Below are 20,822 nucleotides of genomic sequence, written 5' to 3'. Positions count from 1 at the left end.
AATGGAGGGGGATTAAACAGAAACCAGTGTCAGATCTGTAACTTGCATTTGTGCCAGCAAGTGGTTGAGCACTGAGCATTTCCAAAGCAAGACAAGGGGCAGATTTATAAACATGTATATTTTTTTAATTGTTATACAATTACTGGGTTTATGATTTTCAACCCTGACTGTTCCAAAAATCCTGGGTAACCCATCCTATTTGGTCAGACATCCTCTTTTGACTCCATAGTATGGAAACTACAGCACTGTCCTGGATCCCCAGCTCCTGTTCTTCTGCCACAGACTGTAAACTGCTATCCTACATCCCAATGATCCAGGCAAGCACAGAGCCATCCCTCTCACATATCCAGAGGTGGGGTGTTTATCCAAGCCAAACACTATGGCTGTCTCTACACAGCAGCTTGTAACCAAGCTGGTAATGAATCTTTGGCACCTAAGTGCTTAATTTATGGACAGAGCATAACATGTTGTTGCAAGGCTAAGCCCTGTACACAAGCAGCTGACCAGAATTATTTTATGTCTGTACAGTTAGAACTTTCAGCTCCCATACAACTGTAAAGCATGCTGCTCTGAATGCTATAGCAAGTTATTACCAGCAGCTTATGTGCAGTGTGTTTCTTCTATCCACTGCAGTACTCAAGTGCTGCCATCAAACTGATTCAGAAAAAAATATTACTCCTATTATTCAGTTTTTAACACAACATACCTACCTTTGCTCATCTTACTTCAATGACTGCTTGAAATCTATAAAATCAGGTAATCCCAGGTCCAGCACTTGTTCTGCCAGACATCCCACAGCAAAGGACTGAGTAATATCCTCACCACCCCCAAAATTTACCAATACCCACCTCAGGCAGACTCAAATCCCAGCCTGAGACCAGCAAAATCCGATCTCACCATTTATGCAAAGAGCACATAAGCAAGTGCTGGAACCAAACAATGCATCCCGCTGCTGGTGAATTTATCTATTTAATGACAAAGCACCATCCAGCATAACCAGGTACCAACTCAAAGCCAAGTCAGCAGGAAAGGGCTCCAGGTACAGGTCAGCTGTTTCACCAGCAATGAAAGCTGCAACATGGATACCATCACCTGCAAACCACAGAGATGTCAGCCCTAGATGGCTGTAGGATGGAAAAAAGAGAAGAACTACCCTACAGCAGGAGACATTAATAGTTTGGAATTTTTTTCTGCAGTTAGTCCATGAAAGAATTAATTCAATTATTTTTCTGTACTGCTGATTAACCATCCAAACACAAAACGCTGGCTATTACAAAGCTGTGTTCTTCCCTTGTCTTTCAAAATATATTAGCTACGGTCCAGATACTTAGGTATATAAATTCTGCCAGGCATGTTTAATGAAAGCTTTACCTTCTATCACTGCATTCTTAAAGTAGAGAATAGTCTGCCTTTTACCTTTCAGCATCATAATGAAAAACTAACTCGGTCCATAGAATTGAAGAAAATACTGTGGCTAGCAGAGCTCTATTGAGAGACAGATTATTTATCTACTTGGGTGCGCATGCTAGAGTAAATTTGTCACAACTAAGGGGAAAAGGGAAAGGTAGCAAAGCTGCTGTGCTAACATTCTTCTATTCTAGACCCCCACACAGCCCAGTGCAGTAAGAGATATGATGTTCAGAAACAGCAATAGAGCAAAATCAGTCTGGAGAATTTGCTGGCCTCTGAACAGGAGCTCCTGGGAATCCAGGGTGCTGCCTTCGCATGCACCCCGCTCCATGGTCAGGGGTGGGGAAGACACATTCTGGGTGGACAGCCTAGAAAGGAACACGATGCCCTTCAAAACAAGAACAAAAACTGCAGCCACAAACCAAAATAAGTGCAACCAGTGCCAGCTTTCCAGGGACTGGATGCTGCCTGGAGCTGTGCATGGCCCAGAGACACCCAGTGGTTGACTGGTACATCACAAGCAGATGTAATGAGTGGAAAGGTTAAGGAAAGCATCCCCTCAGGTCATTTATTTAGTACAACTTTGGGCTGACACGATGTTTCTCTGCTCATCTCCAGTCATCAGACTGGGTGTGGGAATAGATAAGAAGGTCTAGAAGAGAGGCCTGATTCTGAGCAAGTGACAAACAGCGAGAAAGTGCAGGGAAAAGAACTGGCAAGATGTCACACCATGCATTGTCTTTCAGCTGTAGATGTTACCCACATCCTCTGGCCTCTCTTAAGGAAGTTCCTGTGGTCAAGATTCTGCCTTATTTGAGGTCTCTGGCTGAGTTTGGGTAATCATTACCAGTGGTCTGAGATAGAGGCAAGTGCTATGCCACACTAAGGGTCAAATGTCAGCTAAATGCTGCTAACCTTGCCAGCAGCAGCTATGCTTCCTGACTTAAAGGAGATTTAATGGTCCAACAACAACTCGTCAAGGTATACATGCAAAACAAAAGGCATCTCCCTTCATATCACTAGCAGCATAGGAACAGACTCTGGACTAGGAAAAAAAAAAGAGAAATAGATCCAACTTGAAACCAGATTTTAGTAGTTTAGTAGTTCTACAGAAGTATAAGCAGAGTTTCCTTTAACCCAAGTAGCACCAGAGCTGCAGAAAGTGACATGCACTACAGGCCTCCCATGCACTGCTCTCCAACACTAGGTTTGATTCCATCCAGCCCCAGGTTTAGGCACTCATTAAATACCCAAGTTTAGCCACAGTAAGCTTTTTCTAATGGAAATGGAGAAGGATGGGCATCTCTTAGCACCAAGATGGAAATCATCATCTAGATATTAGCATCTCTGCACCTTGTATTTCAGACCCATCAACTAAGTGGCAGGTACTAGGAACAGCTGAACTACACATGGTCAACTAGACAGGATTAATATTATGCTCTCTTACTTAGCCTGCACTGTTGTTAAATCTGACTAGCAATGCTCAATTTGGATAAAAGTAAATGTACTCCCCAGAGAGACACAAAAATCTATGTTTTAAGCTGCTTTGTGACTCCTTCTGGAAAACAGCAGGATCAACTTTGTTTACAGCCCATACCACATGCACAAGGATAAATGTAACAACCTTCACCCAAATGCCAATTTCCAGCAAGGACAACGTTTGTTTTTTTTAAGAACTGAACTGCAATTTTTCTAAGAAACAGTGCTTTTTGGAAATAGCAACAATATCGTACCAAGGGAAAAGTTACAGGTCAAAGGCATGAATGGGTGACCTTACTGTGATCGTTCTACGTAAGAGACTTCAGGACAGTTCCATTCCCTGGCAGAAAGCTCAGAAATGCAGCACTAGTAACCCAGAAACACTGCAGTGACTCACTCCTGCTTAATCAACTCAGATGCTCAGGGGAAACAACAAAGGCACAACCAGGACACAGACCAGCCAAGCAGATGCAATATGGCAGCACAACCTGGACTCAAGCCATAGCTCCTCACGCTGAATTGCTGGCACCTCACATCTCATAATATAAGCCCTCTTTTAGCAGAGGTTTGACCTACTCATGAACATGACTGATAACCATAGGTGTTCTCAGAACACAAACTGATCGTGGCATAACAATGACAAAGAAAACAGCACAGGGAGATTTTATGTCCCAACATTCCTGGCCCTAAACACACAGAGAAGTGGTGAGGGAGACATCTCCAGCAATTCAGGAAAACTCAGACAGAGCAGCTGTATAAACCTAAGAAAACAGGGGCAGGCAAGGCTGATCACTGAGAACAGCATGACTAGCATGAAATGAGAGCACAAACAAGCCCAGAAGGCTTGAGGTCCTCTTGCAAGCAGAAGGCAGCTAGCCCCCTTAAATCACACTCGGTATCTGCGCCTGCGCTCTGCTATCAAATTGGCAAAAATAAAATAAGAACAAACAGGCAGGGGACAGAACTAGGACAGCTGCAGCCCCCTTCTCTCAGTTGCTCCCAGCTCCAGCTTTCAGTATTTGCCTCTCCTCAGCCCTGCCCATGACCCTTCCCATCAGCTACCCCCAATATAACTCAGATTTGAGGCACTTGTTCCACACCGCTGTGCGGAGACACTGACACTCACACACAATTTCATCAGTGACACACATAAGCAACAAAAAACTAAGAGAGAAGACTCCTTCTCCCTTCCTCCTGTTTCATTAAAGCATCATTGTTTTCTCTGTGAAGTTTTTAAAGAGAAAACAGAAATGAAATGAAATGGGAGGGGTGCAAAAAGTGTCTGGTACAAAATACCAAATGCGCTATGCCTCTTCCATGAGCTGCAAAAGTAAACAGCACCTTCTCTGGCAGGAGCAACAGGGCTGTCTTACATAATCAGGGGATGGAGGGAGAGGAAAGGGTCAGGAAAAACACACACTGCCCACTGTTCAGAGAAGAGCTCCTCTCAGCAGCCATGAGTAAGAAGATTGCAAAAGTGACAGCTTTGCTACCTCCCTGCCCAGCTGGCTCTCTGACCTGCCTAGAAGCAGCGTCCAAAACCACAGGAAAGGCTGGATTTGTTTCCAACACTGCTGGCTGGTGGCATTATACACAGGATGACAGAATGCTGCTTTCCTCACAAGTCATGATGGGGCAATTTATTTTCATTGGCATGAGCAGAGAAGGAAAGCCAGTCTGACCCACCCTGCAGCAGCAGGACACTGTGAAAGGCAATTTTACACATACACCTCATACAGTCATAACACACTCACTCATACACCTAATATGGTCATTACACACACCCTGTCCTGGAACAAAACCATTCAACAGAGACCTCTGCCTTCAGAAGATGAACCAAGCATCTACAGTCAGAATTTTCAGCCTTCCATACTCATAATTCATGTGCTGTTAAATCAACATAAAAGCCTGGTTTGACTCCCTTCATGGCTATCATCGACCCATTCTCTTATATTTCCACAGCAGTCTGCCCTAAAAAGTCACAGGAGGATTTTCCCACTCTGCTGACATCATTTCCTCCTTGTTACACACCCTGTCCAGTCCACGCCACTCGGACAAGCTGCAGGCTGTGTGCTGGGTAGAACCTAACAGATTCATCCCAATCCATCAACCCTTGCTGACAAATCAAGGCCAGATTAGTGAGCAACAAATTTCTGTGCATCTGTGGCAATTCAAACTGTTCAAATCTAGAACCACCAACAGTCACACTCTGCTCTCACCACCTGCACACAGGCATGCACTTGCACTCACAGGTACAAAACACCCGCCAGGCTTTTTGCAACCTCGCTGACTTCTTCACTTCCCAACCCCTCAAATTTGTTGTGTCCACTCTGACCCTTAAGTCTTAACACCCAGGCAGCTTGGCATATCAGATTTCAGAAAACCTTTCTCCACAATACTTCCAGCTTTCACTGAGTCCTTTACACACCAGGTCTTTCAAACTGTGGCTCAGAAACAGGTCCTGAGCTGCCACAACATCCATGCAGCTCACCAAATGCTCAGCTCCATGGTAGAACTGTCATATGTAAATCCTCACATTTGGCAAATCAAAACAAGATGATCCATATCAAGGGAAAAAAAGGGGGGGGAAAAAAGGGGGGGAAAAAAGGGAACACCAAGCAAACAACTTAAATGACTGATAAAACCATCCCTATATCAGCTGCAATAGCAGCACTTGGGAGAGGATTTTTCCAGGGCTTTTTATTATTACTATTATCTTATCTGCAGAAGGCAAGCCAAGAAAACAGAGAAATAGATGGAACCAAGCCCTGTATCTGAGCAAGCTCTCTAGAAGCAAATACACACACGTTTCAGGGCTGGCAGAACACTGTGCTGAAATTAAGTGGCGTGGGCTGTGACGGAAACACAATTTTTCAGATCTGGTAATGCATGCCAGTGAATAAAACTTCCATAGGCTGTACAGCAGCACCTAAATATTTGTCCTACTGCTGTTCATCCATAGCTGGCACACATTCAGAGACTACAAAGACAAAGCCAAACCAAAGCTCAGACTGACTTTTCTACCTCCAATTTGCATTGCACTTTTCCCTCCAGGGATCTTCCATGGCTTGGTTTGGATTCCATCCCAGTTCAGTCCCAAACAGAGAGATGTATCAAACAATTTCAACACACTGACACATTTCATTTTGAATTTAAGTATTTGAAATTACTTTGAAAGCACATTCATGACATTTCAATACTCTCTACTGGATAACTTTTTAATCCACCCCTTTTTCACCCCATGGGTAGAGTGTAAGGCAGTGGGTCTAAACTACAACCAGAAAACTGCACCAGCACAGAATGCAAGCTCTTTGGGTGGAGTACTGTTTGCTCATAGGAAATTAAAATTTCGTTACTAGCTATTCAAAATTTGGTTGTACCAAATACTGTCCACCACGAGCAGGACACAGCCATGAGTCAGCAGCAAAAGGAGACTCCATGAAGCAAATAGGGTAGTTCTGACTTTCACCCCTTTCACTGCAGAGGCACAGAAGGAAACAACTAACTACCAAATGCCTTGAGAACATGGAGCAAATATGAAGGACCGGAGCAACTTTGCAACTTAATCAAAAGCCTGCCGAAAGAATAAACTATTGTATTTACGGGCTGCCCTGTGGCAGGAAGGAATGATGAATCTGACTCCATGTTCTCAGAAGGCTAATTTAGTATTTTATGATACTATATTATATTAAAGAATACTATACTAAACTATACTAAAGAATACAGAAAGGATCCTTACAGAAGGCTAAAAAGATACTACTGAAAACTCATGACTCTTTCCAGAGTCCTGACACAGCTTGACACTGGGTTGGCCAATAAGTCAAAACAATTCACAGCAAAAACCAATGAAATAACCACCTGTTGGTAAACAATCTCCAAACACATTCCAAAGCAGCAAAACACAGGAGAAGCAAATCAGATAATTATTGTTTTCCTTTTTCTCTGAGGCTTCTCAGCTTCCCAGGAGAAAAATCCCAGGCAAAGGGATTTTCCCAGAAAATATGAATGTCACAACAAATTACATACCTACAAGGAAATACTATCAGGAGGGGTCATCAAAACCATTTTCCTCACCGTAACAGACAACTTGGACAGTAGTAAAGGACAGCTGGCTCACCCACAGCAGCACTTCCCTTTAAATTGACTCCCATGCATGGTCAGTGGGGCTTCCATTGCCAAAAGCCACAGAGTGCAAAAGCAGTCTGACTTTGGATGAATCCTTGCTAGGACTGAAACCTGCAGAGGTGAATTGGGTGCATAGAGAAAGAACTCTAGGAAGAAAAAAAAAAAAAAAAAGGCAGAAAACAATGCTTAATAAACTGTAAATACTTCCTTACAGAAAATCTTGTGTGTTCTTACACTGGCTAAAACAATGGCCCAGAAGTGGTTCTCCTTTCACAATACAGTACAAAAGAACCTGAAACCAATATTGTCTAGCAATGGCTCATCGTGTGTCCCATGAATTAAGGACCTGGCAATAACCCAGCAGCCACAAGGCTTATGACAGCTTTCTCAGGAACATATGAGAATTTTATTTCTTTCCAATAAGGCCTTAGGCTCCCAGAGGAATCCTCAAACAGCTTTTCAAGCCCTAGGAGTCAGTCCAGTGACAGCAAAAAAAGGATACCCAAAAGGCAGTGCAATGACAATCCCACAGCAGAGCAGGAATGCAGGCAAACAATAAAACTGATGCTAAACAGATCCACAATAAATTGGCCCCAACTATAATTTAAACTGTAGGGCACTGCCAAAATTAAATGGTCATCTACTGACAGAAAGCAAAGAAACATAAAACCTCAATAGAACAGTAAGAGATCACAGACAAATTTTAGAAAGTCTAACACTGCATCTAGATGAAGAAAGCTTCTCTTCTACTTCTGAGCATAATTCTCTGTGTCCTCACCTCTAGCAGGGGACCAGGATGTTCTGGGCAGTTCTCGCTTTCTCCTATAAAGGCATTCTATTATCCATTCTCCAAGTAAGAAATTCTCTTGTGTGCGACAAAGAAGTCCTAGTCATCCCAGAATCCCTTTCCTCCAGATGTCCTGATTCCCTGACAAAGGCAGAATGCCCAAACAACAGCAGCAGTACAAGCAGAGCCGCTGCAGCACAGCTCCAGCCCACCACCACCACAACTGAAGTAAAGAATGCTGGAAATGGGGCACCATGCTGGCACTTCTCTACAGCAGCAATAGCTCTTCTGTGCTCCAAAGACTGTTCTGCGATCCATAAAGCAGCTGCACATGTGCTGGGGGAAAAGCCTTTCTTTTACCCACATACCATTTTGTTTTGCAGAATAGAAGAAAAAATATATTTGTTCAGCAAGTATTTTAAGAAGAACAATAATTTCTGCTTTAAACTGACCCCACACACTGAGGATGTTACTCAACAGAGCAGCAGAAAAACACCCGTCCTTTACAGAAATGCAAATATATCCAAACACACCTCTGGCCTCATACAGACAGGTGGCATCCTTTGTGTAACACTGCCCATGGCTAAGATTCACCCACATTGCAGATAAACCACTGCACAACTCAGTTATTACAGAGCTAAACAGAATTTATACACACATTCATCTTCCAAGGCTTCTCAATACCAACAGAAAAAGCTATCTTTCACAGGATACAGGCAGTTTCTTAATATTAAGCTTTTTAGCTTCTCTACTGAGAATGGCAAATGTGATAAATGAAGAAAAGAAGCAAAGCACCTTGACAAGGTCATACAGGGGACTTCTAGGAAAAAGCTGTGGCTGGGGGGACATCCCAGGCTAAAGAACCCATGTCCATGCTCTGAGCACGTCACTCATCAGGCCAGGCGGGTGAAATACATTTCACAAGGGTAAAATATGAAAAGATGTCTTTGTTTATGCCTATTTTGAAGACAGCAAGCTTAAGGAATCAAAATAATTTGGGAGCACCCAAAATACTCAGCATATCCTAAAGGAGAAGGGCAAAATTCTCTACAGATAGTTTTGGGGAGAGCAGAGACATACACAGTAAAGGACCCTTTTAGATCAGGCTGGATTTTTAGGTTTGAAGGCAAGCTGCAAACAAAACTGCAACCTTGATCTCACAGTTCTTTTTATTCAGGCCAAAAATTAATGCAAAACCCCAACCAAACACAGCAGTCCCTGGGCACAGCTCAAGCAGCCTATTGTTCCAGGAGGACTTATCCATCACCAGAGACAACCCCCTCTGATCAGGTCGCATGATTGAAGGCTGTACTTTATTATTCCCTCGCACCACGACCAAGCAAAGCTGCAGCAGCGGTATCAGATCAGACAGAGGAGCCGCTGCCCTTCAGAGCAGGCTCCTGAGTAAGAGCTCCCTGGGATGCACACAGGTGGGACTTTGCTGCACACAGCAGGAACGCTGGAGTAACCAGCCACGAGTGCCATGACTGAGTTTAAAGAGGCAATGCAACCCAAACCCAGAAAATTCAGAAGTCAAGTTGGTCTCGTATCCTGAATTTATTAGAACTTCTAGACTATTTAACCCAGTAATGATGCAGCATTCCCAAACACTGTACAAATGCTAAAGAGTGCTGAACTGCTGGGTGGAGGCGAGAGATGATGGAAGACTCATTGAAAGCAAGCCCCCCGTGGCTCGGTCCCAGCTCCACCATGCTGTGTTCCACCACGGTGCAGCCCTCAGGGCTTCTCTGCAGCAAGCTGAGACCCTCCTCAGTCCTGGGGCTACCACTCCCCACAGCTTCCCAACGCTCCGCTACACCAGCAGCACTGTGTTATGATTAAAATGCTAGAACTGGCTCTTGAATAAAAAAGAAATTCACCTGCAAGCAAAACAACTTCAAAATCCATATTCATAAAAAGTGTTTGAGGAATGTAGGGCCTCTCTCTTTTAGCCATTGAAACGCAACAGTCCTTGGTCTTTCATATAAAACATGCCACAATTTCTTTCTTTCCTGCAGCGCAGTCGCTGTGCATGTGTCTACCACTGTATTACCTCAATATTTTTGCTCAAAAAAGCACTTCCCTAACAAAAAGGAATTCACTGGTACAAAGCAAACTGTATTACTTCTGCAAAATTTCATTTGAGAAGCCACAGCTAAAGCGCAGGACCCCTACAGTTCCCAGTTCTGCAGTGTGATAGCTTCAGCATCCCTTGTGAGATGAAGCATGTCACCTTAATGCATGCTTAAGGTGAGAGAACGACCAAGCTGATGGGCTTCATCACCCTAAGGACACAGAAAGTGACATACTTAATCTGATGAGAGGCACTAAAGCAGCACCTCTTAATATTTTATGAAACATTTGGCTGTTTTTAATTTTAAAAACAGCAGCTCAATAAACAAAGCAATGGAAGATTCCCTGTGGATGGCACTATGATAGGTGCACAGCAGCCCACTCTGCTGAGTGATAACGTCGTAGCCAATGCATCAAGTCTGTCCTCCTCCCCACATCCATGCTGGAAGGCCTGTACACTGGGAGTTCTCAGGCTCTGCACACTGCCAGGGACTTTTCCAGAAATAGTTGTCTTTCACCAGAATACAGTGCATAGCAGAGGCAGCTTTAGAAACAGTTTCAGACATCCAGCTTTCATCTAGCACCTTAATCTGGACACAACAGGCCGACATGCCCAAGCTGAAGAAGTTGCTTAAATCAGAAAAAATACATTTTCTTCCCTATTTGCCCAGTTCTGGAACAAGATTACAGACACAGACTGGCATGAAATACTAAATGCAAGCATCCCACTTCATTACTACTGCACACTTGCTTTAAGTTTATCTGCTTCCTTAAGCAGCCACTACTGGCCACTGTCAAGAGATAAAGTACTCAGCAAGATGCATCCTTTCTCCTACTTACAGCAATCACTTTCTATTCCCACTCCCATGAAGGCTTGCAAGGTGCAAGACTGGCCAGAAGACAAATGGAAGAAAAAGTCTGAGCACCAAGTCTGATTACAGACTTAAGCACCCCCAAAGGACAGCATTCAGCAGAGCCTGCTCTTTAATCCCGTGCTCCAAATACATCCATCACCACTTATGAGAACCTCAGAGATAAGATTTAAAACTAAGTTAGAACATCTTCCCCCCTGCTCCTTTTCATTGGAATTCAGAAATTCATACACGCCATGGTAAAGTACTACAAGAGGGATGGCTCCCTACAGTGCCTTTAGAGATAAACCCTGATGGGAGGGGGCCTGTGTACAGAGCCAGAGAAAAGGGCTCTCAGCCAAAGGCAGGGAGCACATCAGAGGCAAAAGCACATCCATGAGCTCAGTGGGAATATGCAGTCCTCTCTCCATGGAAGAACACCACCTTGGGGCTTTTCCCTTCAAGCATTAATAATTGACAAGTCCTGCCCTCACCTCAACTACACAGTCCATTCTTCACTCTGGGGGAAAAAAAAGATTCTGCAGAAATTAAAAGCACTATCCCAAGAAAGGGGATTATTTTGTCATCTAAGGACACTTACATGGAAGAGTAGAGCTGATGGGCAGTCTTGTGATGTTTCTGATTAAAATGCTGCCTCAGGATATTACTCTCCCCCTCCAACATGAAACAGTCAATTAAGCTGTGATATATTCATGTAATAAATACTTTTTCTTATAAAATTTGTCAATCCAAGACTGGCAGTACTTTTGCCTTGAAGTCACCTTACTAAGAAGAAACATGACAGATAAATCCAGTCTTAAACTAGTTAAATACTGGCATCTGAGGAGGAAGAAAAGTAGGGAATAGACAAGTCTATTTTTCAATCCCATCACAGTGCTTAAAAAAAAAAAACAAAAAAAAAAAAAAAAAAAACCAGAAAAAAAAAAGGAGGGGACAGGACAGCTTCATTTCCATGAAGAGCCATCATACCCTGTCATTATTAATTTTATATACACATGCATACATAAACACACACAAGTGCATTCACCTTTCACCTACAGCAGGTGAAATTTTCATAAAACCTCTACAGGTACAAGAGCCTATTAAACTGAGCAGCACAAAAATCTGATGGCCTCCAACACAATGGTGTCAGATGACCATCCTGATGACTCTCAGACCACTCTCTTACACCACATTAAAAAAACAAAAAGTCATTATTGAAACAAGAACTGTCTTTGTGAAGCATCCACCCCTAGACAGAACTTGTAAGCACAGCCATGCTTTTCCAGCTATGCTTTTCCACAACCATGTCCTGCCTGCAAGGGCCCAGTGAAACAGCTCTTGAACACAAGAGGCAGGGATGGCTCCACAAAGCTTAGAAAGTTACAGAATTCCAGCACTGCTCACCATCTTCCAGTTTGTCAGCAGGAGCAATGTCTAAACACGCCACAGAGATCCTCAAAGAGCTCTTTATGAATACCTGGATGCCAAGAGTCCTGAGCAGAGAGCACCATCCCAGCATCCTAACTCCTGTTCAGTGAAGCAGAACAAAATCTCTGCCCCACAAAAATAATATAAATAACAACATCTCTGTCCCCTTCTCAAGTAATAGGCAGCGATCTTTATACCTAACACTAGACCATCTTACATCGTTTTATGGGAAAACATTTGCATTTTTTGATGTATCTACAGGACTTCCTCATGTACTCTATTTAGCAGAGACATCTGTTACTCAATATATATATATATTTCATCTAAATCCCACCCTCTGAATCCTTTCCATCAGTTGTCACTAATGAAGCTTTGTGTGCAAAACCAAGCACATTCTGCCCCCATTAGGAAGCCAATTACAGCAGGAAAAACAAGCAATTAACAAGGTGCAAAATAAACATCTTGCCACCTGCCTTTTAATAGCAACCCCACTTCAAACAAGTCACAGTCTCAGCACAGCTTACAGAATTGGCAACTGATGTTATATATGTATTTATGCAGCAGCTGTTCTTCATTGCAACAAATATTACAGGCTTACTAGATAAGGTCAGCATATTTAAAAAAACATATAGCAAGTATTAAAACCTGCTTTGAGGCCCTGAATGATGCTTTTAATGAAATCAGCAGCATCAGGCTTGTGTGGTATTACAGTAGAGCTGCAGTCACATCCCCAGCTTAGAGAGATTTCTCCTCATTTCTCCTTGCTTAGCAGCTTCAGCATTTGTTTCACTAAATCCAGGGGCCTGAGCAGCTCTTAAACAGTGTGTGGGGCAACCAAGCACACAAAGCTCTACAGAGCAGACAAGTCTTTCCTGCTTCCATCACCCCTGCCTCTCCTTGCTTTCTCCACCATCACATCACTACACCCAATTGCACTGTGGAGCTGGGGGAAGAAAGGCATTCACTAAAAAATACTTTTTAAAAAATAATCAAGGGGAAAACAAATCTATATTCCATCTCACTCTTTGCTCCTTAAGCCTTCATGCTTTAGAGGGGAAAGGAGGACTTCCAAAGATACCATCTAGCTCCAGAGGGAGCCGCTTTCCTTCACCTTTTGTGGAACAGGATGAATGACACACTTCTGAGTAGTTAACCAGGACTAGAGAAAGCCCAAGAGCATGTCTGCAGGATTTAGCAAACCTGGAGTGGAAAATGTGCCTGAAAATAAAACAGCCAAGCTCCCTTGTGCATGTTTGTTTTTATATATTTCCCTCTTCCTCTGACTCTCTCCTGCTATGTAAATTATTTATATACATTAAACTTTCCATGTCACATTTCAGTTCCTGACTAATGTCCTATTTAACCACTCATTTCACAATAAATGTGAATCTCTTCCACTTAGGATTCTTCTCTCTCTGACCTCGTTGGGATCCGAGGAGTAAAACACTGCATATGGTACTTTTGCCATTGTGCACAGGATTCTGAGTGTTGGTTGGAGATGGAGAGAAAATTGCTAACATTCTTTCTCTAAATGACCACAGAGAGCAACAGGGAAGAGAGCTTTTAACTCCAAGCAGGGCCAACAGGGCTACCCACAGCTTTCTAGAAGTCTGCATCATGATCAATAGCACTAAAACAATCCTGCATGGAAAAGTTGCCCTAAAAAGTCCTGTATTTAAATAACAATTCACTACCCTTGAATACCACTGACAAGTCATATCTTAAAAGACCCACATCTTCAGTTCTGGCCATTATCTACATGTACACAGAAAAAGCAAAGTCAGAAGAAGGGAACAACAACAGGAGGTGAAAAGTGGTAAAAGGTCCAAATTTTCCAGACTCATGAGGGTGCACACCTAAACCGGACCTACTGCAGCCAACAAAGTAAAAAATACCTTTTAGCTACCAGTTTCTCACACTACCAGTGCAAGTGCAGAGATCTCACAAGTCTTTCCTCCAGTCCTAATTACAGAGACAAGGTCAGAAAAGACACAATTTGCCAGCATAAACTGCACGAGGTCATACGGCCACTCTAGCTACAGAAGTATTTTAGGAGTAGTTCAATCAGCCAGGTCACTTAACTGACTTCATTTCTGTTTGTTTTTTAAACAAGCAGCAATATTTTCCCTTGCATTTTGTGGATAGGAGAACAGGAAGCAGGGTCAACTCCTTAATCACCAGCCTAGGATTTCAGTACCCATCACTAAAAATGCCATGGAGCAGCGATGCCTAGCTGCATGTCACAGATCTAAATCCACCCAAAAATGCCAAGAAGGAGCCTCATCCCAACAGTGACAGCGGGTCAGAACACTGTCAGCTTTCAGAAGTTGTTCAGATCACAGGAAGAAGGCGGGTGCATTATCTGCACTGCCTCACAACAAATCCACGTGACAGAAGCTGCTCAAGCTGCTCCAGCTGCACATCAAGAAAGCAGCCCACAGTTCTCAAGCCTTCTTCAACTCGATTAATTCTAGGGCAGTCTCTTCTGCTTAATGCTGATGAGGGCTCCAGTGGGTTTTCTGACCAGCAGGCTGCCTGAAGGCCCAAAGAATCAGCAGTTTGAGGACTGCTGCTTATTGAATGTGGCAAGGGACCAGAAATGTGGTAAGAACTTACTGTGAGAAAGAGTTGCACTTTGAGTTCTAAGAGCTGGGACTTCAATTCTTGCAATTCTTCTTCAAAGGATGCTTAAAGAGACCCAGTTCTTGAATTCTTTCCGCCCTCTTCAAAAGAATGGCTGAAGAGATCAAATTTCACTAAACACTAACAGCTGAGTGCCATCAGTACCCAGCTCACCTGAGCAAGAGTGGAAAGCTGGCAATGCCACATATGGCTCAAGCTGCAGTCCTCCTAATCAGCGTGAGCTAACAGCCCATAAAACACTGACTAATTCCCAAATAGTCACATGTGTGCACATTCCCCCGCAGCTCTTCTAAACAGACTTATGCAGTTTGGCAAATGGTCAGATTAAGCAGAGGATATATGAAGTTAAGCAGAGAATGTTTTTGGTATGTAGCAGTCTCTCCAGGTCATAGTTCATAAAAATCTTTACAACTTTTAGGATCAAAGCAGCTACAGCCATGAAAGCTCTATTAGTTCATTAGGTCCATCACCCAGCCAAGGCAGGTTACCCAAAAAGACATGACAAAGTTAAAGTAATGGCGTGCAAACAAGCCGAGTACATTTTGCTTTGAAAAAAAGATGCTAAGCAAAGTCAGATATGTGAACTAGGTCCAAAAGTTAGAGGTCAGTTTTGTTTTCAAGAAACAAGCAAGCACATTTCTACAAGGCAGCTATAAAATGCTAACCTATATCTAATGATGTGGCTTAGCCATGAAGCCCAGCTCCTTCTTTCTCACTCTCCTTCCCAGCCCAGTCCCTCTTTCTCACTCTCAATTGCAAATTTCCATCTCCAAACACAAATGCCTTTTACCACACAGTTCAGTAAGAAAATTACTTTGGAGCCCTGGTACTGAAAATGCATCAAAGCACAATCTTCAAATTCTCAACTCCCCACCCCCTCCTGCCCCCAAAAAAAGAAAGAAATCAAAGGATCAAAAGGAAAGACACGGTTTTGCTCCCACTGGCCTACAATAACAATAATGATCATAATCTAGAGATCGCAGGAGGTTCATCTACCCTCCATGCCAAGTCAATTCGCTCCATTCACAACAGCGCATAATTATTCCTGGGACTGTAAAAATTACTGTCTTTTCACTAGCAATAGAATTGTAAAAATGCTTTCAACCTCAAGCCCTTATTTATTAAAACAAAACTTTTTGCTCTTTTACGGTTCATGTTAGGTCTGGCATTTCTCTGCAGAGGGTCAATAATCCAGTCGTTCAAAAAATAGTCACGAAAGACGTATTAACATAAGCTGTGCATTAAGACACAATTATTTATATGCCTGACATTAATGGCTCTGCGCCGTGCACTGTATCAACTCACAGATACTTTAGCAGGAAAATAACAACACTTGGGGAGAATTTCTGCTCTCCCAAGGACAATTAGCATAACGTTAACGCTGAAACGAGAGAGCAATAAGGACTGACAGAGGAATGCTTCATCCCAGAGTCTCCAGAACAGCGGCGCCCGTCCCCGAAGTTTGTACCCATCGCAGCGCGCTTCCCTCCGCTAAGCACACGCTGCCCGTGCCTAATGCTTCCCCAATCCTTAGATTCATGAAATACGACTCGAGCAGTTTCAAGATGCTTTATCCTCTGCCACCAGAGCTCCCCGGCGCGGCTGCCCGGCGGGACCGGCCGCGCTGCCCGCCGCCAGCCGCTGACTGTCCCCGAGCCGGGGGAGCGGCCCCGGCCGCCGCCGAAAGGCTCCTCTCGGTGCGGGCACCGCCGCCACAGCGGGCGGTACCGGGGGCAGCGCACACCCCGGGAGCCCAGCGCGCACAGGTCACAGCACAGGGCGGAGCGGCACCGCGAGCTAACGGGACGGCGCCGCGTCCCAGCCGGCCCCGGAGTTTGGAAACTCTCGGCAAACCCGCAGCCACCGCAGCGCCCGCAACTTGGCCGGGGCTCGAGGGCGAGTGCCACCGGAGAGACATCGCCTGTCCGGGCTGCACGGAGCCGCGGAACAGCCCCGCAGCGCCGGGAGCGGGCTGTGCCGCCGCCTCCCGCCCGAGGGAGCCGCCGAACCGCGGGCAACCGGCCCCGAGCGACGCCGCGATGCTGCGCTGACAGGGTCGCGACACGGCGACAGCGGCGGGTCCCACCGCCCGCCGTTCCCCTGCCCCGGGGGAGCGAAGGACACACCGCGCCGGCGCCCCTGTCCGCGGCGCGGCGGAGCGCGGGGCTGCCGCGGGGCTCATCCCTCAGCCCTGCCCGCCGGGATGCCTACCCCTCATCCCTCATCCCTCTCCCCTCCGCCGGACCGGGCGGGCGGCTGCCGCGCCGCAGCCACCAGTTGCGCTTCCCGCTGCGGTACCTCAGTCAGGACGGGATGACAAGTCCGCCCGCTGCCGAAGCCCTCTCGCAATGCAACAAGTGCCCGCCCGGGCGCGGCGGGAGGAGGCGGCGCGGGGGCGGTCGCGGTGCCGCCGCTCAGCGCTCGGGGCGCCCCGGCTGCCACTCACCGCGCCGCGCGCCCGGCGCCGCCGCGAGCCCGCCCCCCCCGCGCGCGCGCGCGGGCGCCTGCACGCTCTCTTGGGCCGCCGGGGACGCCGTACCGCGGGCCGCTACCATCAAGTACACGGGGGGGAGTAGGGCCGCTCAACCTGCCCGCTCGCCGTGTCGGGCCGGCCGCCGGCGGCGCGGTTTCCCCCGGCCGGGCGCGGTGGTGGCGGCCGGCGGCCATCGGCAGCGGAGGAGCCGCGCGGTGGGAGCCGCTCGCGGGGCCGCGGAACTGAGGGTGGGATCGGGATCGGGGCTGGCCCCTCGCTCGCCTCCAGGGAGCCCTCGGAACCGGGTTCCCGTAGCCCACAGCCGCCGGCAGGCCGGCGCGGGGCAGCGCAGCCCGGTGCGCGGTGTCCGGTCGCTTGGCCGGGGTTTGACGCGGTGTTTGTGTCGTTGCAGGCACAGCGCAGAAATGATCATCCCGGTCAGGTGCTTCACGTGCGGCAAAATAGTGGGGAACAAGTGGGAAGCCTACCTCGGCCTTCTGCAGGCGGAGTACACCGAAGGGTGGGTTTTATTTCTGTGTCCTTGGGTGATACACAGAGCACAAGATCCCAAAGCTGCTGGGCTGGGAATGAGCTCTGGAGATCATCTCGGCCAGCCTCCCTGCCAAGGCAGGGCCAGAGGCACAAGTGCAGGGTCGTGGCGTCATGAAAGAGACATAGAGAGGCTAAAAACCATTCTGAGATTGTTAAACCAAAAGTTAGAAATTGCAATAGGCAACAAAGTATTTGTTTCCCCACTGAATCTTTCAGGGCAGTAGTGTGGAAGTTGCCAAGTCATGGCCCTTGTACCCAAAACGTTCCCAAATATGGAACTGTACACATTTGCTTGTTTCTTCCCTTCCCCTTCCATATACCCAACTTTGACACCAACGTGATCAGTTTTTTAAAGGAAGAGAAGGAAAAAATGTTACAAGTTTAAGAAGTGTTTAGCGTTTTAATATTTTTCCTATCATTATTATTCCTCTGCTTTTGTATAGGAGTTTTGTGTTGTCATTGACAAATGCTCACTTGAAGACAGTTGTGGTCATTGGCTTGATTCTGGGGTGTATGTTCAAACTAATATAATTATGGTAAGAAGTAGAGTTTACAGATATCTAACAGCTAAAATCTTACAGTGCCTACGGGAATCACTGTTAATGGTAGCTTAAGAAATGGATGGGCAAAATGGGAAACTTGTTCTAAAGAATCAGTACTTGAAAAAGACCCCCACACCTTTCTGTTTGTCCCTTAAAAGTGCTCTTTTTCCACAAGTCCTTGGAAGCTGGAGGAAAAGGCAAATACAACTAAAGTTGTCTTAAAGCATATGGTATGACTTTGGAAATCGTGATTAATGTTAGTATTTTGCATCTCTGATAACTGCATATGAGAGTTCAGAATTCTCCAGATAGCTCAGATAGCTCTTAAAATTTACATATCAACAGACATCAGCTGCTTTTGTTCTCAAGTGTTTTGGAAAATTGAGGCATCATGTGATGTTATTTATAAACATTCTTTAAAATGCCCTACAGTGTTCTTATAGTTGTCTAAAACAAGTTTTGCAGGTGCTGTCCTAGAACGAGCAGCCCTGCTGCACTATCAGCGGCTGCAGGGAATGAGTGACATCGGAGAAGCTGCTGGGAGTTGGCTCCTGCAGTTAGACTGTACGGCTTGAAGCTAAACGAGCTTTAACCATGGTCCAGCTCAGGCAGAGGCTTCCTTTCAGTCCTTTGTATTTTAGAAAAGTATCCATTGGCCTGTTCCTACCGGGGAATTACAAGTTCCAGGAAATTAAGTTTGTTTTGAGCAAGCGCTTTATTGCACTGCATTGTATCAGTATCATCATAAGGACCTGAGATCAGTCATGTCTCATGAATGTCACATTCTGAGGGAGTATCAGTCTGATTTATTGTTCAGAGGTTCCAGCTGAAGATCGTGGTAGTACCGTGACCTTTTAGAGGGGTGACAGCCACAGCCATGGAAAACACCCGCTGTGGGTCAGGCTGGGATGACTCAACATCCCCTACCCAAATATAAGAATCTGGAGCAGTCACTCCAAAGGAATTCAGTGGAAAGACTGTAAAACACTGATTTCTGGCCAGTCTTCACCTACTTACTTGTATGTATGTGGGGGGCAGGTTGTATAACTGAGTGCCTTCTCCCATGGGAGCTGGGAAGGATTGTAGCCATCCTCAGAATTAGCATCCCTGTGTGGGGGAGGTCGCGTTCCCAGTTATTTTAGTTTCTGTATATCTCACCTTTTTAGCATGGCTCAGATCTTAAATTTATCTTGTGAAATGGGCAAGAATCATCCTCAGTTTACAGAAAGATGTTAAAACAGTGCCCTCTGAAAACGGTGGCAGCTGGGGACCCTTCTCAGCAGCAGATCCTGTGCTCTGGCTGGCTGGAGAATGGGCAAACACGCTCAACAGCACTAGGTGGAAAGGGCATTAACAGCACATGCTGAATTTCTGTCTGTCTTTGAACTGCAAACAAATTTTCCTCTATGACTGAGCTCAAAGTAATCAGTGTGTTGCTTAGGAAACGCTTACAAGTGGTTCTGACTCACTTCATCTGTTGTGTTTTTTAATTGTTGTTCATTAATAGAGATGCCCTGGATGCCCTTGGCTTGAAGAGATACTGCTGCCGCAGAATGCTCCTCGCCCATGTGGATCTGATTGAGAAGCTTTTGAATTATGCACCCCTGGAGAAATGAGATGGAAAAAGCACTGCTGCAAGCCATGTGGAACCTATCTCTAATTTAAACTTGAAACTGGACTTCAGGCAGTAAAGAATGAAAGCCAACTGTAGTGCAACCATCAAGAGATGTTTATCTTTGGATAAAATACTGCCCCAAGCCACTAACCTCTTTCAAGGAAACAAAGGAATGATGAAGTCCACTTAAACAAGATTTAGAGATTAAAAGTTTGGATGCTTCTTCTTAAATCTGTGTTTGGAGTTGTGAGCTTCTAGATGCTTCTGGCAGTAAAACCAAATGTTTGTCCATGTAGAAAAACTACTATATTTCATTAAAATGTTGAAATAAAGGAGGTTTTTCCCTTGTAGCCTTCATACAGTTTCTGGATAAAGTAAAGTGTATGCTTGGATCTTGCTGGTTACCTTAAGGTTAGAGGTAGTGTGAGTACCCAGTTCAGTGTCCTACACTAGGCAGGCAGGGCTAAACTGGTTCCAGTGACATGGAAGTGGGTATATTTGTGAGGCATTGCTCACAAAAGCTGCTGGAGCCCACAGAGAACACTCCCTACCGCAGTTAAAATCAACTTGTGTTCTCTACCCTGATCCTTACCAAACACTGGGGCTGCTGTATCACAAAAACACTGATTCAGATGGTGCAGTGCCTTCATTTAAGCAAAACATGTCTGAGTGTCTCCACGGAGAGCACTGGATGTGAGAATTGAGGCATGCTGGTGTGAACAGGATCAAAGTGCTGCTGCTGCCAAGCACCTGCACCCCTCTGTGGCTGGTACAAACACTTCCACCACTCATCATCTCGGTGACTTCACGTTGCGCTGCGCGTGTGCTGCGGCGCTGCCTG

The 20,822-nt window shown here is 45.5% G+C and overlaps 2 protein-coding genes across 4 annotated transcripts in view; one reads left to right on the top strand and one right to left on the bottom strand.

The window, feature by feature from the left end:
- TSPAN4 (tetraspanin 4) overlaps positions 1 to 17,291 on the bottom strand; it is a 420,581-nt gene extending 403,290 nt beyond the window's left edge. The window contains exon 1 of one of the 2 annotated variants that reach the window (XM_071427692.1): positions 17,098 to 17,291. The gene's annotated coding sequence lies outside the window, so the exon portion shown is untranslated. Of the gene's footprint in view, positions 1 to 14,772; positions 14,925 to 17,097 lie in introns of those variants that run through there. The other variant, XM_071427693.1, reaches the window with a different exon arrangement.
- Positions 17,292 to 17,356: 65 nt separating this feature from the next.
- Positions 17,357 to 20,338, top strand: POLR2L (RNA polymerase II, I and III subunit L). Of its 2 annotated transcripts, none has more exons than XM_071427694.1 (3): positions 17,357 to 17,487; positions 17,685 to 17,792; positions 19,874 to 20,338. In XM_071427694.1, exons 2-3 carry the CDS (start codon positions 17,698 to 17,700, stop codon positions 19,980 to 19,982), a joined length of 204 nt encoding a protein of 67 aa, XP_071283795.1. In that variant the 5' UTR covers positions 17,357 to 17,487; positions 17,685 to 17,697; the 3' UTR covers positions 19,983 to 20,338. The 2 variants fall into 2 exon arrangements, with proteins under 2 accessions (XP_071283795.1, XP_071283796.1); XM_071427695.1 differs by having other exon boundaries at positions 17,394 to 17,520.
- Positions 20,339 to 20,822: the final 484 nt, after the last annotated feature.

This window comes from Agelaius tricolor, unplaced genomic scaffold, assembly GCF_023055355.1.
Source record: "Agelaius tricolor isolate 1412-34295 unplaced genomic scaffold, bAgeTri1.0.p SCAF_5, whole genome shotgun sequence".
Taxonomy (NCBI): domain Eukaryota; kingdom Metazoa; phylum Chordata; class Aves; order Passeriformes; family Icteridae; genus Agelaius; species Agelaius tricolor.
This window is presented reverse-complemented; position numbering and strand designations above follow the sequence as displayed.

What these genes read in the sequence shown, in the direction of transcription:
- POLR2L (XM_071427694.1), top strand. Translation starts at nt 17,698, where the DNA reads ATGATCATCCCGGTCAGGTGCTTCACGTGCGGCAAAATAGTGGGGAAC. An exon ending in CAGGCGGAGTACACCGAAGG is followed by an intron (nt 17,793 to 19,873) that starts GTGGGTTTTATT and finishes GTTCATTAATAG; the next exon opens with AGATGCCCTGGATGCCCTTG.